Genomic DNA, 20,749 nt, shown 5'->3' on the forward strand with positions numbered 1-20,749 from the left:
GAAGTCACATATCAGCGAACATGGATGGAGGAGCCTTTAATGAAGAACCCACCTGCAGTGTTGACTGTCACAACTTCGCTGAATGGGCCTGTGCCCAGTTTGTTTTGTGCCAACACACTGAACTGGTACTCTGTCCCAGGCTCCAGCCCTGGCACCACCAACCAGGTCTGAGCACCAGAAACTGGCATCGAATGCCAGTCATGAGGACCGAAGTCTGTTCTCTTTGACCTGAGCAGCAGAAACGAGACAGAAAAACAGAAACATTATACATAATGTCCTCACTGACAGTGTAGCAAGGAGCGGTGCTGAAAATCTGCATTTAATCTGAGATTCAGGCCCCAGAACACTTCTCAGACAACATCCTGTAACTCGTCTTTACGGCACTTCATGGTCTTGCATCGACCCACTTGTCTGACGTGATTTAAATGTATGAACCAGGACGCCCCTCAGGTCCTCTTGAGTCTTTTAGTTTTTACAGAATGCAGAATATAACTTCCAGACAGGCAGGTTTTATTTTTTGAGCTTGAGGCAGGTGCTTAAAAACTCCTGAGCTTGACGATTGATTCCAATGTTTTATGGCCATTATTTATTCATCTTATCACTTATTTAATTGTATTCATACTTTAAATGTCTCTAATCTATTCATTTGTTTTTTTATCGTGTATCTACTTTAATTTCATTCTTAAATTTGTTTGGTTCATTCTTCTCATCTGCATCAGTCTCAATTTGTTTTACTATAGTCAGTCACGTTTAGAGCACTTAGAGTTGCACTCACCTTCACGCAAGGAGACATCATAAAAAGTTAAAGGTGCACTATGAAACTTTTTTACAGGGCCCATAAACTAACAGACCCAGAGCTCTTCATCTGTGGAATAGCAGTTTGCAAGAGCTAACATGAGCTTTAGGCTTTACTTTTAAATATGATTTAAAGCAAAACAGCCTTGTGCAGTAATTTAAGTTATGGGTGGAGAATAAAAACAGCCTGGCTCTACAGTACAAGAATATTCAACTATATAACAATAATTTACGAAAAAAGTACAATACACACAACAATCGCCCACATGGATCAAGATAAGCTCCTTTTACTATCGACCTATAAGGTAGATCTTCTGAGGACAGGCTGAAAAAGTTAGATAGTGCAAGTAAACGCAAGTTTTTGTGATTTGATAACGGACCGACCAACAAAGACAACAGGTGTCATATTTTGTTCTTACTGATCGTGAACAGAAACCTGAATCCAACTTTTCAGGACTACTTGAAGGTCACTTTAGCAACAAAGTTTTAAGGTCAGCTTCACTCGATTTAAATTTGCTTATTGTAAATTATAATTAAAAAAAACAACTTCATTTCTTTTGGCATTTTATTCATTTAGAGTTGTGACCTTCAATCAGTTAGCACTGCAGGCACGTCAACAACAAGTCACTGATATTTTACATCCACAATACTTCCCAGCTCTCCACGGGGCTTTAATCTGAAATCTATTTAACGTATAATTATCTCCTAACAAGGTAATTACAGGCCTTTGATTTGCAAATTTATAGTTTAAACTACACATGAGGAAAAGTCAGTAGTGTTGTGCGCGTATTCTTATTACAGTCAGCAAACACAGGTTGTATCTGGTGATACTAAGCAGATTATTTACTCCCATGCATCCAAAAATTAAGTTGCATTACTTTCCCAACACAAACAATGAATTATACATATGCACATCTACTGAAACCCCCCCGAGAAATGTGCTGTCAAAACAAATCTGCTGTGAGCTTCTGATTGGATTTCATATTCTATCATCATCGCTGAACGAGGGTTGGGGGCTTGTGCTCATATGTCAAGATCAGGCCGATAACCTCCAGGTAGAGTTTCCACATCTGCACGCTGACGCCCATTGATCTGAGGTTAAGTAAGAGCACTTACACTGGACCGTACCACACAGAGAACGTCTGCTCGAAGCCGCCATCATAACCTGGTTCCCAGGACACATTAGCGGAGGTTGTTGAGGGCAATACGTGGATATTACCAGGAGCGTGTGGGCTGGTGCCTGAGTGGTTCAGAGAGACACAGAGAAGGAATACATTAAAAAAAAAGCACAATTTACTTATCGGATACAAAACTTCTTACAATTATCTTTTGATATCACATGCAGACTATCACACTAGAGAGATCCTCCCTCGTACTGTTGGTGTTTCCGCCCCTGCATCATTTATCTGCCCGCTCTCGTTGGATACAGTGATGCTGGCTGAGGTGGGGACCAGTGTAAGGTCAAGTTCAAGAGCAGCGATGTCTGTCTGCGGTTCTGCTCGCACCACCCACATAACAGCTGTGCAGTGTGGCTGGAGGCCAGTAACTTCTCACTGTGATAAAAGAGACCTGAGCGTGGTCGGAGGCGCGCAGCTGTCTCCGTCGCCCCGTGACACCTGTCAGCTGAGGGCTGGTCACACGGAGGCAGGCTGAGTGCTGCCAGCTGTGAGACAGTATCAAGTCTCCACAGACACCAGGGCAATGGGCTACTGGGGCAGACTTAGTGACCTGCACACGACTGACGATAGAAAAACCAAGACTTAAAGGAACAGGAACTTTTTTATAGACTATATTGCACTGTGTAACTACAAAGTGGTTAAAATTATAGTGTCAATTTTTAAAATTAAGGTTCAATTCAAACATGTTTAAAGAGGCATTGTGGAACGTCTGTGTTGTGCTGGAAGACGCTTGTTTTGTTATGTTAGTCGTCTCCATTTCCAAGCTAACGCGTCTGTCGCTCTCAGTTTGCAGAGCAGAGAGAGATGACAAACACCACCAAAAAAAAGGTGATGAATAACTGTAGCCTCTTGATGAATATATTTAATTTGTGTACATAAGATCCTGGATACTTTGGATATGAAACTGGCAAACCAGCTTTTACAGCGAGGAGATAAGGGAGTCAGCACAAGCCATGCGCCTGGCTAAATATCTGTCAATAGCATCCTTTGGTCGACTCTGGCGAAGACAAAGCTAAAGACAATGTCTGAAATGATATTTTCTTATTGTGTTCTCAGGACCTTATTTTCCTCTGAGAACAGCTTCTTTATTTAGTTACAGGAAGGGGAAAAAAAAGGATTTCTGAATTTGTATTGTTGCCTCACTAATGTTGTAAATATTAAAATCTGAGTTTGAATTTCTTCTCGAAAACTACATTGTGGCCCTTTCGCAGAAAACATTACACTATCTGACAGGCCAGAAGCGATTGCTCAGCTGAAGTCAGGTTGCCAGACTCTTGCAAAACTGGGTTTTAATGACACTCCAGAATTTGTCTGGGTCCGGATCCTGAAACTGAACAAGCAATCACCCCAACAAAAGTGGCGGACTGAGCCAATACTGGCCTGACTCTGGATGAAAATCTTCACCAACACTGACGGCATTTAGCTAGAAACACCCCAACAAAACTGCCAGAACCAGCCCATAAAATGGGCCCAATTCTGGTGCCGATCTCTGCCAGAGCTGCCCCATATGTGGACCAGTTTAAAGCCTGTAGAGAGTAATGAGTAACTCATAATTCCTACCATAGATCTACAAAAATATAAGCTAACCAGTAGCAGTCTTTAGCGTCATATTCAGTGTACAGATGTGATCAAGAGTGATCAAGAAGTATTTCCGAAATTATTTCTTAACTATTTCTTTGAACCTTTTTGAGGAATTCAAAAGTCACAACTTGTGCTCCTCCTTCACAGAAATTGTCCTAATTCGCATGAATTCATCTGAAACCCATCTTTCTCGGCTATAGGGGTTGAATATCTGATACTCAACAGATTGATTTTTTCGGTGGAGGATTCCTTTAAAATCCTGGACCAGGATCTGAACATGAGGAACAAATCTAATAAATGTTTCCGCAGGGGAGAGCACTGTGAGTGTAATGAGAGCAAATAAAGCCCGACAGCACAAACCAACCCCCAAAACACAAGACGTTTGTGCCGCTCATTGCTATGCATTTGTGTACTCTACATCATTCGCATCATTTCCCATAATAATCATGTGTCGTTGAGGATTTTGCAAACCAGCTTCAAAACTTTGTAAAAGGCATTTATCTACTCAAAATGGCTTCTATTAGAGCAGTACAGACATTGTCACAACTTCAACAAGCAAAGGGCATAATCAGTGCTACCATCATAAAGGCCGTTTAATGACGCTGAGATTAGTCCTTAAAACCTGAACCCTATAATTTGCATTATAGGCATTAAAGGAGACTTTTACAGTGCTCACAGAGAACTTAACTAACAACTTACTAACAATGTAATCATTCCTTCAAAGCCCTGTTTTAAAAAATCCAAACTCTGCACGACTTTGTCGACACTTTGGTTAATTTAAAAGTAAAAAGATGTCCTTGGTGCACCGACTCAACAGACAAAGGCTGTGGCGACGGGCGATACCACACTGTAGTCACAGATTCAGCCTTTAAATTAAGCTATTACAGATTAGATCTAATGAAATTTTAATGATGCCCAAGGGGAACTTGGGCAGAGGCAAGGTGTTTGAGGGATGACGGTCGCCTTCATGCGACTCACTCGAACCATACAGAAAAGAAGGACAGACAAGAAGGATTCAAAGCGACTCTGAAAGGTGAGTTTTTGTTGAAACAACGTGAGCTGACAGCAGCGTGCAGATTGTTTTCGTACCGATGACGAGGATACGCGTGCTGGCAGTGATGCTCGTGACCACATTGGTGGCGACACACTCCCATTCTCCGTGGTCCTCCTTGCTGAGCGACAGAAACTGTAAGCTGCCGCTCGGTAGGATGTTGTGCTTACTCTTGCTTGGCTTCCCCACCTTCGATGGACACAGAAGACATGGTTAAGAAGTGCGAGAGGAAGATTCCTAACTTATTTGTCATGTACTTCCGTCTGCTGCACCTTTCTCCAGGTGATGGTTGGTATATCAGGGTCTCCAGAAGCAGCACAGGGGATAACTAACTCTCTCCCAGCCTCCTGACGGTACTCCCCCCCAGGCCTCACATTAAAGTAAGGGGGATCCTGCACAGACACACACACAAACACACAGCAGAGCATCATGGGCACATCAGTCTACGCTACGACATGCAGAATCTGGACCAAACGTGAGCACCAACGTACCTTTAGCACCAACGTGGCAGGGGGGGACATGCCCATGGTACCCAGGGCGTTGTAAGGCACACAGGTGTAGGTGCCCAGGGAGTCTTCTGTGGCCTCCGCCACCCGGATACTTCCATCTGGCATCAGGCTCCAACCGGGGTACTGCGAGACAAGATGGAGGAGCACCTGAAATGCTTGATCCAGAACTTTTGACTCTAAATGATTTCTGACATTGGGCATGGCCGAGTGCGACCTTGATCATATTTTATAATTTGTTTATTTTCTTCCTTATGCTCTTCTAGGTGAGCGTACTTAATGCTTAGATGGCTGGGGCCTGGGGTTGATAATATCAGTCAAAGCATGGCTCGTTGTATTTCTTTCGCTCCCGCCCCCCTCAAGTTGAATTCAAGTCGGATGAATGAGAACGTCTACACGATGCAGATCTGCGCTCGACAGCAGCGAGGAAAATATGGTTCTGACCTCGGGGACATAAAGATTAGACACCAGACAAACGGAGCGACAGATAGCGGAGTGACCAGAGAGATTCTGCTTCTAGATGGCAAATGATTGAATTCTTTGCAGAGGAAGCACGATGCTGAAATGATAACAAAGCTGTAACAGTAATCTTTGTTGGCTGGGGTATCGAAGGCTGTGAGAGATTTTATTTTTCTGGAGAACTGATCAATATCTCCGCACGAGTACAGGACAGATTCAATAATGAGTGTGGTTTTAATAACGGAAACGCTCATACTGACAGCAAAGGGCAGCAGTGCAAAGATAATTATATACCAAAGTACCAGCACCTTAAATATAAAAATACTCTAGAAATCCGAAGCCCTGAGGCAGACGAACCTTCTCCACTCTGAGAGGATAACCGTCCTTCTCCCACTTCACTGATATCACAGGTGGGTTGGCGTCCACCGGGCAGCGGATGATGCCTGGCAGTTTCCGTGGAACGTAGATGACCGGGGGCATGTTGATCACTCGGGCAGGGTCTGGATGGAAAAGGACAGGTTCGGTATTAAGGATACTGGATGCATGACTGAGTCAAATATGCCGTATGTGCCGTCTTACTCGATGGAATACACCAGAGCGGGTATTCATCAGAGAGCAGAGTAAGAGATCCCTCCAGACTGGCCAAACGGTTGCCTTTCTGGTCGTACTCTCAGGACGAGAAGTTGATTTATACATTATTTTTTCAAGAAATCACTGCGATGTACACAACAAATGTGCTCCAGAGAAAGTTCTAACTTGTCAGGAGTTTTCCCACGAGATCGTGTTCAGCCCAGACATATTCTGTCAGAGGAGAGATGTGTCGGTAACGCTAATCAAAAGAATGTTTTATGAGGCGGACTGTGCGCGGGAGGCAACGGAGAGTTCACAGAATCACTCCCGCGGAAACAAATAAGACATTACACTTTTTTTTTTGGGACCCTGGAAAAAAAACAGCTGTGCAACAATGATGATCCTGTCACAATAAAATAATGTATGAAAGTCATTTTCAATATCAAATTCTGCTTGTTTTCAGTGGGAATGGACTGTATCCACCACGTACTGTGATTAAGGAAATATCCACAGGTACAGCTTAGCTCAGGGTTTCATATCTGCCTTGTTTTATCTATTTCAAATGATAGGGGAGCTATAATATTTAGAAGTTGTGTATAGACATGTTCTGATTGTACATTTCTCAAGACTTGGTGACACTACACACCGGGCACTCCTTGCTTGTCGACTGGTGGACGAGACGACTGGATCCTAACATCATGTCTGCATGCGCCTGTGCAGCTTGTGCAAGATGTGTTGCTGCATCACTACAGGCTGTAAAAGGATGCGGCACGCAACGTAGCTGAGTGAAATGACCCACCAGCTTTTTTTTGTTTTTGTTTTCCTGAAGCTATAAGCTGTGTATGTTTCTCTCTTTCCTGCTTTCTCTCCCCCTCTCCCTAGTTTTCTTCTCTCTTTTCACTCCGGCTCATCTCTGCTGGAACATTATCCGACTCTGTCTCCCGGCTGTTGATCCCTCACACAGATGCTGGAGCTGGATTGTCGCTCACTTATGTTACACAACCTACACATCTATCTGTATTTTTGTCGTCAAAATTAGAACATACATGTTGAAGAGGACGTCAAATAGTCAAAGGTGAATTTTCTTTGCTTTTTCCGAAGCTTTTTTGAAGCTCCAAGATCAGAGCGTGACATATACTCTACTGATTGAAAAAGCCCCCTGAGACGCTGTGATTTGTGATTTTGGGCTCAATAAATAAAACTGACCTGACTACGTTTCGACAAGATTTATATATGAACCAGACGAGTGCCTTCCAGATGTTTCTACCTACAGTCTTAATGCCGTTTTTCGCAAATATCAATTTTGAGTTTTAACACATTTTGTCTATATGTTTTTTCCTGTTTTTATTCTTGGTGCTGACAAATAAAAAAGTTGTGCAATCATCTGTAGTTTCTGCACATTGTTTCTGCTTTTCTACTTCTACTGCAGATTTGTGTTGTGCACAATCGAGGAGTCGTCCTTCTCCTCGCTGACAGAAACTGTAGGACACTTAAAAACAAGTATTTTTAGTCCTCAGTTGACTTCCTGCACAATTCCTGAGAGTGATTCTGCGAGGCTTGATAAATACAGGCCCAGAGTTTGTTTTTGCATAAAGCATCCAGGACACTGGTGTAATTTTGGTCTGCTGTATTTGAGGCCAGTGATGAAATCGCTGCCTGTAGTGCTGTGAATCCCCCAGCTCTGCCTCATACTGTAGCGCAGTAATCAATGACCAGCAGCAACTTGGGAGCAAATTAGCCTCAGCGCACAAGGGGCTGGCGATGACACGTCAGATGGCCAGGAGTGGCGTTTGGCTCTCGTCGGTCAGAGCCGATGAGCAGGAAGGTCACCGTTTCATTTAGGCGGAGCCGGACTCAAAAAGAAGAGACGGGGGAGAAATGGAGTCTGAGGACGAGCCTCCTGTCTCCATCTTTGCCTTGGAGTCGGGATAGAAAAATAACTGACTTCACTCAGAATGTTTTAAAAGAAAATTGTAAAAATAAACTTGGTGTGCTCCTGTCTGTCATGTCTGACCTTGAAATTCAAGAAGGTTACACTGTGTTCCAGCGTTGCCAGACACTACAGCAGCCTCCAACACAGGCAGCCTCCATACTGCTGCTGCTGTTCTCCTCCTCGCACAGATCGCTCTGCCCGCCCCTCCCCCTCCACTTTGTTGCCACGGTAACACTCACACTGAACAGTCAGGTAGGCCGATGCCGAGGGCGAGATACCGAGGCTGTTGCTCGGACTGCAGGTGTATTTCCCGGCATCCTCCGGCTTGACCCGGAAGATGATGAGGGTGCCGTCGATGAGGATGCGCACTCGGAGCTTCAGATCACTACAAGGAGACACAGACGTTTTTGTCACACACTGAAGCAGGACAGGCCAGACATCTATTTCTTTTCTTCTATTTCTTTCTTCTTTTTTTTTTTCTTTTTTCTTTTTTTTTTTTGGGGGGCTGAGCTGCATGAGGGTGCCATAAGAGAGCAGCAGAGAGTCGAACAGCAGCTCGGCTCTCTGAGAGGGATCCAAAGAACACACAGTACAGAGCAGGAGACTCAAATAAATCTGCTAATTGCAATAATCGCCAAATGGTGCAGCCATCATGTCCCCCCCCCCCGCTCCCGACACCGTTTAAAATTAAACTCAGTCATGATGGAGCTGCTGTCCTTGTCCACACAGAGAATGAGTTTTTAGCATGAAAGAGAATTGACGCTCAAACAGAATATGTCTTTAGATAGAATGCTTTCCAATATGACCCACTTTTATTGAGAGTCTCTCACTAATGTTGTTATTAAAGGTTCGTGGATTGTTTATTTAAGGGTGTTTAAGTGTTCAGTTGATTTGACTGAGCTATCATAACTGAAGATGGGAGATGTAGTAGATTTGTCTAAAGACGCAACAGATCTCTGGTTAGAGAGTCACACAGGAACACAGATCTCAGCTGCTTTGTGACTTCACTGCCATGGGTGCACAGTGACATAATCTTGAACAGTCCTATATTATATCTAAAAAATACACAACAATAAAATGACGTTATGTCACTATGGAGAAGAAGCTGAGATCTCTGCTCCCATGTGACTCTCTGAGGATCTATTGTAGATGAAGTGTATATTATTTGCAATCATAATGGTGTTGTTACTAGATACATTCCTATTAATGGATTCTAAATGATCTGAAAAGTATTGGTTAATGATTTATTGACGTGATAAAATAAGATGATGTCAGGTACTAACCTGTAGTTTTAGTGTGTTTTTAGTTATTAAGAATCTGCTAACACACTAAAAAACTCAATAAAATGTATTACTATGACTATTATTACAGAGACAGGCTGAGAGGAATATAAAAGCAGACATTAAACACACTGGAAATTTACTTTAAACTATAGTAATGTTGTGCTGTGGAGCCTTTTAGTCACAGGAAATGAGAGGTGTGTAATCATTTCTTTTGTATCAAGCTGCTAAAAAGCTGCGGCACTACGTATTTGCGTTCATTTGTCCTACTTTAGACTATTCAAGTGAACTCAAGCAGTGATGACATGTGAACTACATGTAATACCAGTATAGTCGGATGTTGGTACATGTTCTTGGACATTGGTACTTTACATATTGTAACTTCAGTTGCAATCCACATCTATCAATGATTTAAGAGATGAAGTCGCTCGTCGCTCGTGTTGGAGGGTTCAGCTCTCAGTGACCTGCGGGCATCAGCTGTGTGGCCGCTGTGGTCGACCTGCTTTTAAGCTCAAACACGGAACACTCGTCAGCCTTTTAGATGGATTTGATGTTTGACCAGGTGTTTCCACTGGTTAGATTTGTTACCCTGGGCACTACATATATCTTGGTTCTCACTGTGTTGCAGGAATTGACTTGACGTGAATCTGTACTGATGTAATTTGGTCAATTACGGATATTATATGTATGTAACAGATGTGAATTGCACACATTATACATTTTAGTATTAATGCAGTGCTATGAAATAAAAATAACAAATGGTAGAGAATATATGATTTAGCCTTGAATATAACAATATAAACATATAATAATATAACTGATGTGATTCAATGTAAAGTGCTAGACATGTTACAACTCCCAGAGTTATAACACATGACCCTTTATGAAATTTAATGCAATCGTCTCCAGTGAATCTAACCCATCCTGCAAAAAAAAAAAAAAGACAGAAGAAAGAATTGAGCCTGGCGCCACGAAGCTGTTTAAAATTAGATTGGACTCTTCAGTGCTTCTCCTCAGACACTTGTTTTCACCGCAAGTCAAACTCCCATTCACTTGTTCTTCCTTCCCACTTGTTCTGTCTGTCACTCGCTCGCCGTAAAAACCTCTCAGGCTCTAAAGACCTGCTCTGGGGAGCCCGCAGAGGTCCTGGCTACGCTTCAGATCATCGCTGCATGAGAGGCATATGATGACACAAGGCCTGAGTCATGTGATATTGTCATCAGAGCGCACTAACTCGCCTGGCACCGTCCTGACAGACCCCCGCCAGGCCTCGCTCTTACTCCCTCAAGGGCCGCAGTAGGACAGGGCACCGGCACGCACACACGTACACACACACACACACATAGACACACAGTCTAAATCGAGGGCTCAGAGACACACAATGTCATTCACATCACAAGCGCCTCATGCTGCCTGTGCGGTGGTGATTTAAATGAGCCTTCAGGCGAGGGGCCTTTAAGTCTTAACCTCAGCCGAGTGCTTAACTCAGAAGTCTCCCTGCGGAGAGTTTCACTGCAGCTACAGTACAGAAGCGAACTCGATCATAACTTTACTTCTTGAAGTAGACGTTATCCTCCTCCCAGAACCAGGTGTAGGTCAGGTTGCCAGGATACGCCTCCGCTTGGCAGGTGAAGAGTGCATTCTGGGATATGTTGACAGTGATGTTTTCTGGTGGCGAGACGATGTACGGAGGCCCTGAGGGAAACAAAGACACTTAGTTCAGTTTTTTGCTCACAGAGCAATCTACCGTTTTAACAGATTAAAGCTGCAGGAACACTGACATATCTATATGTTAATATGATGAATTTCCTTGCAAAAAGATGGCTAATACACATCAAACACACACAGAGCAACATTAGCACTGACTCACAGTCGTGTTTCTGTTCATCTGATGAATTTAAGTCTGAAATGAACTCTCTTTTAACTCCGTTTTTGGTCTCCACCCCCTCCTGACAGAAATATCTGTCCCTTCAGCTGTTAAATTCTCTGCTGTGTTCACCAGCTAGTCGACAACTGTGTCTGTTTGCTGTTTGTTGGTGTGCAGGTAGAGTACACCAATTTCATGAAAGCAGAGATTGAACCAAAGCAACGAAAGCTTAAAAACAAAAACAAAACAAATGGCTAAAAGACATTAAATAACTCCATGGAGTCATTCATATAACACATACTGTAGTTCAGTCCAGTGGTTGAACACAAAAAAATAGGTTGCCTACACAGTATCCTGGAAGTACCAAAATAAAAAAGAGGATTATTATTATTGATTAATTCTTATAATAAGAAAAAAAAAGATAATTTAGCTTTAACAGCCTCTCCTGAAAACAATTTTTTTAAGTATAACTACAGAAGTTTCTCAATTGACCACAATAAATGCTTAAAATGCACATTTACAGTCTGCATACATTTGTCTCCATAAAGGTGAAATGACCGACTCTCTCTTTTTTTTGAGGAATGTTTGAAGCCCAGAAAATAAACACTAATTGACATACAACATAAGCGTTAAAGCCCTGAAACATGTTTTTTTAATATTTCCTTCCTTGTTTCTTGATGCCCTGTCTACACCCTTTTCTCCTGTCTTCCAGGAGCACCCTACACAATTCTTACCAACATTCTGTTCAATAGAGCAACCAGTCATCGTCTCTCTTTTAAAAAACAAAATAAAAACAAATAAATATTAACAGCAACAGCACATCAGTTTGACTTGCATGTAACTGTGCACTTGTGAAGTGGTTAGTATCTGCAACCATTCTCATATTATTATCATTATTATTATTATTATTATTACTATAATTATTATTCCCATTATTCCCAAATATGAGCTGTATCACTCAATCGCTCAATTGAAACCGAAACCATCTCCACAACTTTACTATGGAACAGTTAGATTTAATCCTATTACTAATCAGTGACGTTTTCTATGTCACACGTGTCTAAATCAGGTTAAGTGCAACAGATTTCTCACCATCATTACTTAGAGAAGAGAATTAGAGAGACAGACTGCATTAGTTCAAATCATAAACAATCCTATTGAGCCATACGGAGGCCGACTCTGCTTCCACTTCGGGGATGTCAACATTTTTCCAGGATTAGGGTGAGACAGAGCACACACTATGCATTTATTTACAATATATCACCGCAGTCTGGTGTGAAATACAGTGAGCAGGCAGCTACTGCAGCCTTAATAGTAGTCGGCGTTGAAGCTTACGCGTGCTTCACATTGTAAACTTTTCATCCCCGATGTACTCGAGGTTTGCTCTGAACTCTCAATAAAACAGCAGAAGCCATGAAAGGTAAGCTGTCTTTTATGAGTGGGCCCAGATACAAGCCTCCTGGTTATTTTCCTCTCAGCGTGCGCGGCTTTATGCATCAGGTGGGACCACTGACGGCAGCGTGCGGGTGTCTAACATAACAATTAAAAACAGATCACTGGAGTGAGAATCATGACTCCTCAGATATCTGCCTGTTATTGCTCTGAGTCCTGATCACACCAGCTTTTTTATTTCTTGACGGGTTTCGTGCCAATATTCATCTCCGCCGTGAACATTTTATTCATGTGGTTTTTCTCAAACTGGGCTGTGGATTCATCCGTTGAGGGATGTTGTACGAGGTGAACTGTGTCACTGTTTGCATGCACGATCAGTCAGGAATGTAACATCCAACACAAACCTTACTGACGTTATTTTAGTATTAACATGACAGCAGTTAACATGACTTTCAGACCTCATCCCCACACATGGATGAGTGCAAAGCTTTTGTAATAGTGTCCCTCAGCGTATCATTTTCGTGACACTTGTGAAACTAGAGGAACCCTGTTACGGGACATAATAAATATTGGTATGTTTTTATGTTAATGTCCTTGGGAGGCCATTAAAAGTCCTTATAAGATTCTTATTAGCATTGTTATGTGTCAAAACGACCAAATTAGTGTTAATATAAGCATCATGAACAAGTTCATGTAAGATTATAAGAAATGTATGACAGTTTATAGATGTTTAATAATGTCAATAAAAGCCTTGTGAGTTTCTTATTGACTCCTCCTAAGTCCCGCCTATTGTCGCTCTGTGCTCCAATAACAGTTGAGCGAGCTTGGTACCCAGATGAACTTCGGTCATATTCCCTGTTTTCTGTTAAACTGAAATGTGCAACATGCAAGGTCGACATTGAAAAGAAAAACAAATTAAGAAGATAGTCAAAATATGTTATTGGGGGACCTGTACCTGCAACTCAACACCCCAACCGCGTGGAAGACGTTATTTTTATCCTGTCCCCGATGTAAAGAGCGGATTAGCTCGATCTTCATGGACACATTACACTGTTTATAGTATCTTTGGTTAGCTAATTTCAGCAAAATGCTGCCTAACTAGCCAGCCAAATTATAACGGTTACCTAATGTTACATCAAGAGGAGTCAGACCACCAACGTCAGCCAGGTTTGCATCCTCTTTATTTCTGTGGTGACATTAAAAGATTTGGAAATTAAAAAAAAAAAAAAAAAGGTTGTTTGCTGATGTCTTTTTAAGATGACATGATTAATTGTTAGTTAGGAAAGATCAGAGCTTCTCTCTTTGCACAGAGATTGAAATAATAACCAAAACAGCAAGAAATACAAATAGCTAAAGCAAGATTTTAAACCGTTGTTCTCAATGAAACAAAAAACAAAACAGTTTTCACTGCAGGGCTCTTTCTTCATGTTGTCCAACAACAGTCCACCACTGAACAACCTCTGCTGCAGTGAGCTGTGGTCGAGAGAACAGTTATCATAGTATTAGCGGGTCCACTGGAGGCCTGCAGACTTAATGCAGTTGCATCACATGCACCAGTGGCTACGCTGCTCACTAGGTTACAACACAATGATTTTTTAATGTGTGTTTGCAGTGAGTGCGCACGTACACTTACTCCACTGTAAACAAAGAGGAGAGCCGTTCTCCTCCGCTCTGTTTGCAGCCGCAGAAGTCAGACATTAAAAATAGACCTCACGCTAACTCTACTGTAAAGGCAGTATGTTCAGATTCTTGTTAAATACACACTGTTAGCTCCCCTCAGCCCTGCAGTATCAGGAGACTGAGAGAACCGGAGGCTGGCATCGCAGCCATCTATCTGATCTGTGTCTAGCAGAGAGCCTAGTTAATGGACCGGAGACAGACAGTGACGTTCACACAGACAGATCCTGTTGTACACACATGGCTGTGCAGAAAGAGCACGCACACACGCACGCGCGGAGGCCCCAGACTGAGCTATTGACTGACTGACACAGACTCAGAAGCTGCGTTACATACATCAGCACACCAGAGAGCTGTGTGCTTTGAAATGCTACTACAGTCAGTGCCTTCCAGTATAAATAATGAAAGTGAACTACTCTAATGATGCAAATGCAATAGTTGGCCGCAGGAAAAAAAAAAGGATTAGAAACATGTTTGTTTTTTTTGTTTTTTTTCATTTCCAAATCTGGAGCAAATAGATTTGTCAACAACGCTTATTAATAAACTGGTTAAAAAACTCAGAGTGCTGGATTCATGGATCCAGTACCTTGAACCAGCAGACGGGTAGTGTGGAGCACCTCTCCCTGGTCACTGTAGGCTCGACATGTGTACGCCCCTCTGTCGTCTCTCGTGATGCCAAGGATGGTTAGACTGCCATCGTGTACCTGTGGTGAGATGCAGGACACAAAACACATTAACATAAAACACTCTACAGCCTTCACGATAGCGGTGGAGGATATATTCCTCGATTTGGAGGAACAGTGATTGACAGAAAATTAAAAATCAGCAACAATGGTGTTTGAAAAGTAATTGAAAGTCGCCCAGGTTGTCAAATACTGACACCAGTGGTCGGCCTGAATTCTAACCCAAAGCATCAGTATTAGACGAGCCATCAGTGAGACTCAACAATCAACTATCTTTTTCCAGAATTGTCTTCCTTACATTTAAGTTTCTCATATATGAATATTTGCTAGTTTATTTTTAGTTGCTTCAATTATACGAAATTGATATTTTTGATTTAAGGAGTTTGGTGCTGTTAGTGGGCTAGAAACAAGTAATCAATTAAGAGATTAATCATTGATTTAGTTACAGCCTTAACTCAGATCCTTTACTTCAAATGGAAACTGATAACGCTCCCTAATTTTCTGGATTCTGAGGCAAAGACAGCTTTTATTTAGAGTTGGAAAGAGCAACCTTCATTTATCCAGAAGATTTCGTGCCTGTTGGTGGTCAGAGTACAAGAACATAAGTGATGTTTACGGGGAACCAATTGAAATGCTGATGGTGTGGTTATTCTGTAACCACTACACTTCTGTCATTAAAACTTTGTCTGTAGCCAGTTTGAGTAAAAACATCAACACCAAACTATAAAAAAACTCCATTACAAGTAAGATCCCTAAAGTTCATTCAAATTATTATCAAAATAAACTTAAAGTATCAAAAGTAAAAGTACTGAATGCAGTAAAATGTTCCCTGTGAGTGTTGTGCTTTTAATTATTACACCATTTGATTATTTTCACTGATCCAATGCATGAATGTAATGACATTTCATAGGTCTGTAACTACTAATAATCAGTGATAATCAGTTGATATCAGTCATGCACAACATAACGCTTCAGCATTGACAAAGTTAGACATCCTGCTTAGCCTGCAGAACTTAAATATCAACACATTTGCAGATGAGCACTCTTTCTGCCAGTCACTGGTTATAATTATCATGACTTCTGCCTACTGTGACATTGGGTTCATAGCCTCTCTCAAGCTATTCAAGTTGACAGGAGAAAACTCCTTTACTTTTTCACATGACAGTATCACAACGTGACTTTTACCGTTTCAGAAAGTGGTGAGAAACGCCACTGACAATTTCACAGAAGGTCGAAGCGATATATTACAGTTCTGTTGACCATCAAACATTAAATTAAGAAATGTACTGTCATCTAAAACAAGGAGAAGCAGCCATTTCTCACCTTTGACGAGTTAGATCCCTGAACAGTTTGGCATTTTAGCTTGAGAATTGGCTGCAGATGCACTAACTGATTAAACGACACAAAAATTCAGCTCTAGCTTTATGTGCTGTTGGGTAGTTTAATCTAATGTTGTTTTTGTATGCACAATCTCAACTACTGGAGTAAAAAGTGCAAATACAAGTACCTCAAATATACATGTACTTAGTAACATTCCGCCACTGGTCGAAGATATATAACACCCTCACTTCTTGAAGTCTACTCTAAAGAAAACACATCCGACACTTCAGAGTCATGAATGTGTCACGCTTTAATTAACTCCAGGTCTGATTCCTGCATGTGGTAACCTTGGAAACGTCCGACTCCGTGTTGCCGCGCGTCCCCGTGTGCAGCCACTGATGAGAACCAATAAGTGGTGAAGAAACACATTAACCAAACCTAATAGAAACACCCTCATAAATTATGCAACAGGTTTTGCGAGAGGCTCTGTCCATTCAAGTCACACACAGCTGTAGTCTGTCCATTCATGCAGCTGAGAGGGGGAATCTGCTACGCCCGCAGAATTATTCCTATTCATCTGTCTTTCAAAATGCTTTATCGCCAGGAGATGAGACTAGTAGATCGGCATTTATCAGCTGTCAGTCTGTCGGCAAACTGACTCATCATCGGCCGGATTGTCTATCACGAGGTAACACTTTGTGCATCGCTGCTGAAACATGCGTCATGTGTTTCCCGGGGACAGCGAGAAGTGTAAACCAAACACTGACGCGTCGCGAAGCTTCGATCTTCAGGCCCGTGAAGCCCTTTGTACGGATAAAAAAAGTAGGAAAGATATTAAAACTGATGTCTTTGTTTTAATTTAATGCTCCCCCCGCTGCTGTCTAGCTGAGTTGGCATGTTTTCAGCTCCCGCACAGCCTCCTTCACATGTCAGTAACTTTTACTGAGCTGCTGTCATTTGAGGGGTTATGTTACGCCTGAAAAGTAAGAGCCTCTCCCTGAGACATCATGTGTTTAATTACTGCTGGTGGTATCTTATGAAATTCACCTCACATTTCCACCTTACAATTAAGCAACAGCGGAATCTCTACAAACAGATATCTACTCTACCATTCCATTTGTAGTTCATTTGCGATCCGTTTGTAGTCCGAATGGTATCGACCAATCACGTTTGAGCAACCTCATCATTTGAGTGGGTTTGACCGCCAGACTGTTTTTCCTTGTTGATTTCCCCCCAAAACATTAAATCTGACAGCTGTGCAGATGTTATCTGCAAGCTAGTGACTAGCTGTGGGCAGTCACGCTTGTTTTAAAATTCACCTCGTGTTCTGTCTGAATACTCGGCTGCTGCTTTTTTTTTTTTTGGGGGGGGGGGATTTCATGTTGCACTGAATCCATAGAAATTAAATCAAATCACTGCCCAATCGAATCATTTCACTTCAACGGCACGAGCAGCAGCGATTGCAGCAGACTTCCAAGACAGTAACAGGATCTGATGATATGTAATGGCCGCCGGTCCATTCCAATACTTTCTGTGCCATAGCTGTATTCAATCCGAGGTGAGGGGGAGAAGATTAAAGAAAAGGAGGACGTGGAGGAGGAGGAGGAGGAGGAAGTCTGCAGAAGATGAGGGTAAAAAAAGGGGACAGAGAAAAGAAGAGGCAGGAGATAAGGTGAGGCATGAGATGAAGGCAGAATCTCAATTTCTGTCACTTCACTCACACACTCAGAGAGACTGATGTCTGGCTCGGAAACAGCAGGAGGCCGCTGTTGTTTTCCTGCTCACTTTTTTTTTTGCGCTTGTGATTTGAGTGCACATTGGGGAAGACCCTTATAATCCCACATAGGTCTCTGTCCTTGTTTTGTTCTGTATCTTTGTTTTATGGTTCCTTTTTTTTTTGTCCCCATGCAAATAAATAAAGTAATAAAGTAGAGTAAAGAGAGGAGCAGCAGGAGGAGGAGGAGGAGGAGGATTCCTCTTTCTTTCCAACCCTGTCTGTCACATTCCTGCCTTTCTCCATGATGTCTCCATGGATCTGAGCATGTGGGTGAGCAAATACACCCTCATTCGCTCGCTCAGCTCTCTTCTCGCCACAAGCAGAAGCTTTCCCACTCAGAAAAAAAACAGCCAAATGGGTAAAGAAAGCAGATAAATGTGCTGGTTTTTACATTTCTCCATGTACAACACGCAAGCTAGAGAAGGCTCTCACTAGCGCTTTTTACATTTCCGAGTAACGCTCGTATTAGGACTCATGTAATATTGATGCAGAGCAGTGGGATTAATAATACATCAGAATGTTGTCTAATCATTTACGGAGGGAATGGTGTTAAAAAGAGACGACTGGAGGCAGAGATGGCAGAGAGCAAAAAGCAGAGGAAAAAATTAAAGAGGAAGAGGTGCCGCTGTCACTTCCTGTATCACACGCAAGACTGCAATATCAGTGACATATGAGAGCATGAAGGCGTGCAGAAAAAAGGGAAGGCAAAAAAGTTCCAAAAACAATTACAAGCAGTATGAAAGCACCCTGGACTTGTTAAGCATAATGAAGCTACCTATTATGCTCAAAGCAATCCTGCACTTTCTTTTTTTGTAATGAGCCGCTGTGATTTAATTTTCTGTTTACCTTGACCTCCCTCGTCTACTTCAGATTCCTACTTCAGCGAGAACGACTCCCGACAATCACCGGAGTGCAGATGTTGCGTTCGAGCGCTCTCTCCGGCTCCACACGTAGGCGTAGAGAGCACTTGTGCTAGTATAGTGGAGAGCAAGGGAGCAAGAGTTTTCCCACTCGAGGAAAAAAAGCGACATTTGACCCCTTTGCTCGAGATGCAACGAGACGTGGCTGCGATGCATCACCGTCTTGTCGGAGCTGCTGGTGTCTGTGAGTCATGATGGAGCTGAGTGTTAACTGTCTTTGATTCCACACGACTAAACACCTTTACAATCCTGATGTTTATTGTTGATGGTTTATATAGCCGAGACATTTCTCTGCTGTCAGAAACCATAGTGAGGCCGTGCCAGAAATAATCTTGTCATGACATCAGACCGTCTGTTTTTTTTGGCAGTTTTAGCCACGGGAATAAAAATCAGGCAGCGACAGACAACAAAGAGGATTGTGAGGTGTGCTGCCAGGAGCTGTTTTTAAAAAATTGTAAAAGTGATTCAAGGTGGAGTTGATTTTTACTGAAGACATTACAGAGGAGCGGGAAGAGCCTGACTGACAGTCCTGCTGCTTCAGTCACTGACTGACATCATTAATCAATCAACAGCTATTCATTTGGTGTCAACTAAAAAAACAAAAAACAAAGTGAACTTTGTTTTAGTGTCGCACCACCAGACTACTGAGCAGCTTCTTCCCTCAGGCTGTGAGGAGAACTCTTAATCAATCCTCATCAAAAAAAGTTTTAATTTTGAGTCTGACCCGGCTGCGGGCATTAAGAATGCTCTCATTGCTATTGTAGGTCATAAAGGGGCATCAGTACTAATCAGCTAGCTGCTTCGATGCATGTATAGTTGTAGCATAATGGCTCTTTATTCGTCACTGTAAAAAAACTCAATACATTGGCTGATGCACTCGTAAATCTTGCAACAATCCCTCAAATGTGTTTGAAGCTTCTTCTGCATTATTATCCCTGAAACAAGTTTAATACCAGTTATATCACAGAACACATACGAGATCTCTCTATTCTATAACAACCAGGCCGCTGACTAAGAGCAGTGATGGAACGTAACTAACTGCATATTCACTCAAGTACTATACTTTTACTTTACTACATGCTGGAGACAACTAGTGTACTATTACTCCCTTCGATTTATTTGATAACTTCAGTTACTTCTCATTTAGCAGATTGCTGCATCAGCGCCAAAGTAGCATATTTCTCAATTAATTTGCTTTATTAGAAATCAGATTTAAAAAAAAATAAAAATAAAACACTGAATGCTGAATACCATATTCAATAATCAGCCTGGATGACAACCTTTTGACCCAAAGTATACAGTATAAACATACATGTGAACATATGTATTTACATGAACGTGTATTTTTGATATTTAAGTCAAGAAAATCACTGTTTTAATATTTAAGTATAACTTATTGCTTAAGAGTAGAGCATGCAAACTACTAGTGTAATAGTTATGAGTAAAACCTCACTTTGGATGGAGAAACATGTTCTGAGTCTTAATCTACAGTTATTTGGACACTATCAACACTTTTACACAAGAACAGACCATATCTATGATGTGTTATCAAGAGATAATGCCCTTATCAGATGAGATAAGATAAGAAATAAAGCATGTGAAGAGCCTCATTCTTATTACAACTCCTTACTCACTATTAGTCAGCAGTAATAATGAGGTTATTGATACAAAGTTAAAGGCCTAGTAGTTGTAGATTATCATCACGGAGGCATTTCATTAATAGAAGCTCTATAACATTGATGTTTATAAGCAATTAGTTA

The 20,749-nt window shown here is 41.9% G+C and overlaps 1 protein-coding gene across 3 annotated transcripts in view; it reads right to left on the reverse strand.

The window, feature by feature from the left end:
- The window catches only part of igsf9ba (immunoglobulin superfamily, member 9Ba), a 71,311-nt gene that overhangs the window by 13,683 nt on the left and 36,879 nt on the right, over window positions 1-20,749 (reverse strand). For all 3 annotated transcript variants that reach the window (XM_037122210.1, XM_037122218.1, XM_037122226.1), the window contains exons 5-13: window positions 14,876-14,993; window positions 10,907-11,048; window positions 8,313-8,458; window positions 5,928-6,070; window positions 5,097-5,237; window positions 4,878-4,997; window positions 4,644-4,794; window positions 1,912-2,035; window positions 53-228 (exon numbers count right to left, since the gene is read on the reverse strand). In XM_037122210.1, coding sequence (XP_036978105.1) covers window positions 53-228; window positions 1,912-2,035; window positions 4,644-4,794; window positions 4,878-4,997; window positions 5,097-5,237; window positions 5,928-6,070; window positions 8,313-8,458; window positions 10,907-11,048; window positions 14,876-14,993 — 1,261 coding nt within the window. The remainder of the gene's footprint in view (window positions 1-52; window positions 229-1,911; window positions 2,036-4,643; window positions 4,795-4,877; window positions 4,998-5,096; window positions 5,238-5,927; window positions 6,071-8,312; window positions 8,459-10,906; window positions 11,049-14,875; window positions 14,994-20,749) is intronic.

This window comes from Acanthopagrus latus, chromosome 2 (genome assembly GCF_904848185.1).
Source record: "Acanthopagrus latus isolate v.2019 chromosome 2, fAcaLat1.1, whole genome shotgun sequence".
Taxonomy (NCBI): Eukaryota; Metazoa; Chordata; class Actinopteri; order Spariformes; family Sparidae; genus Acanthopagrus; species Acanthopagrus latus.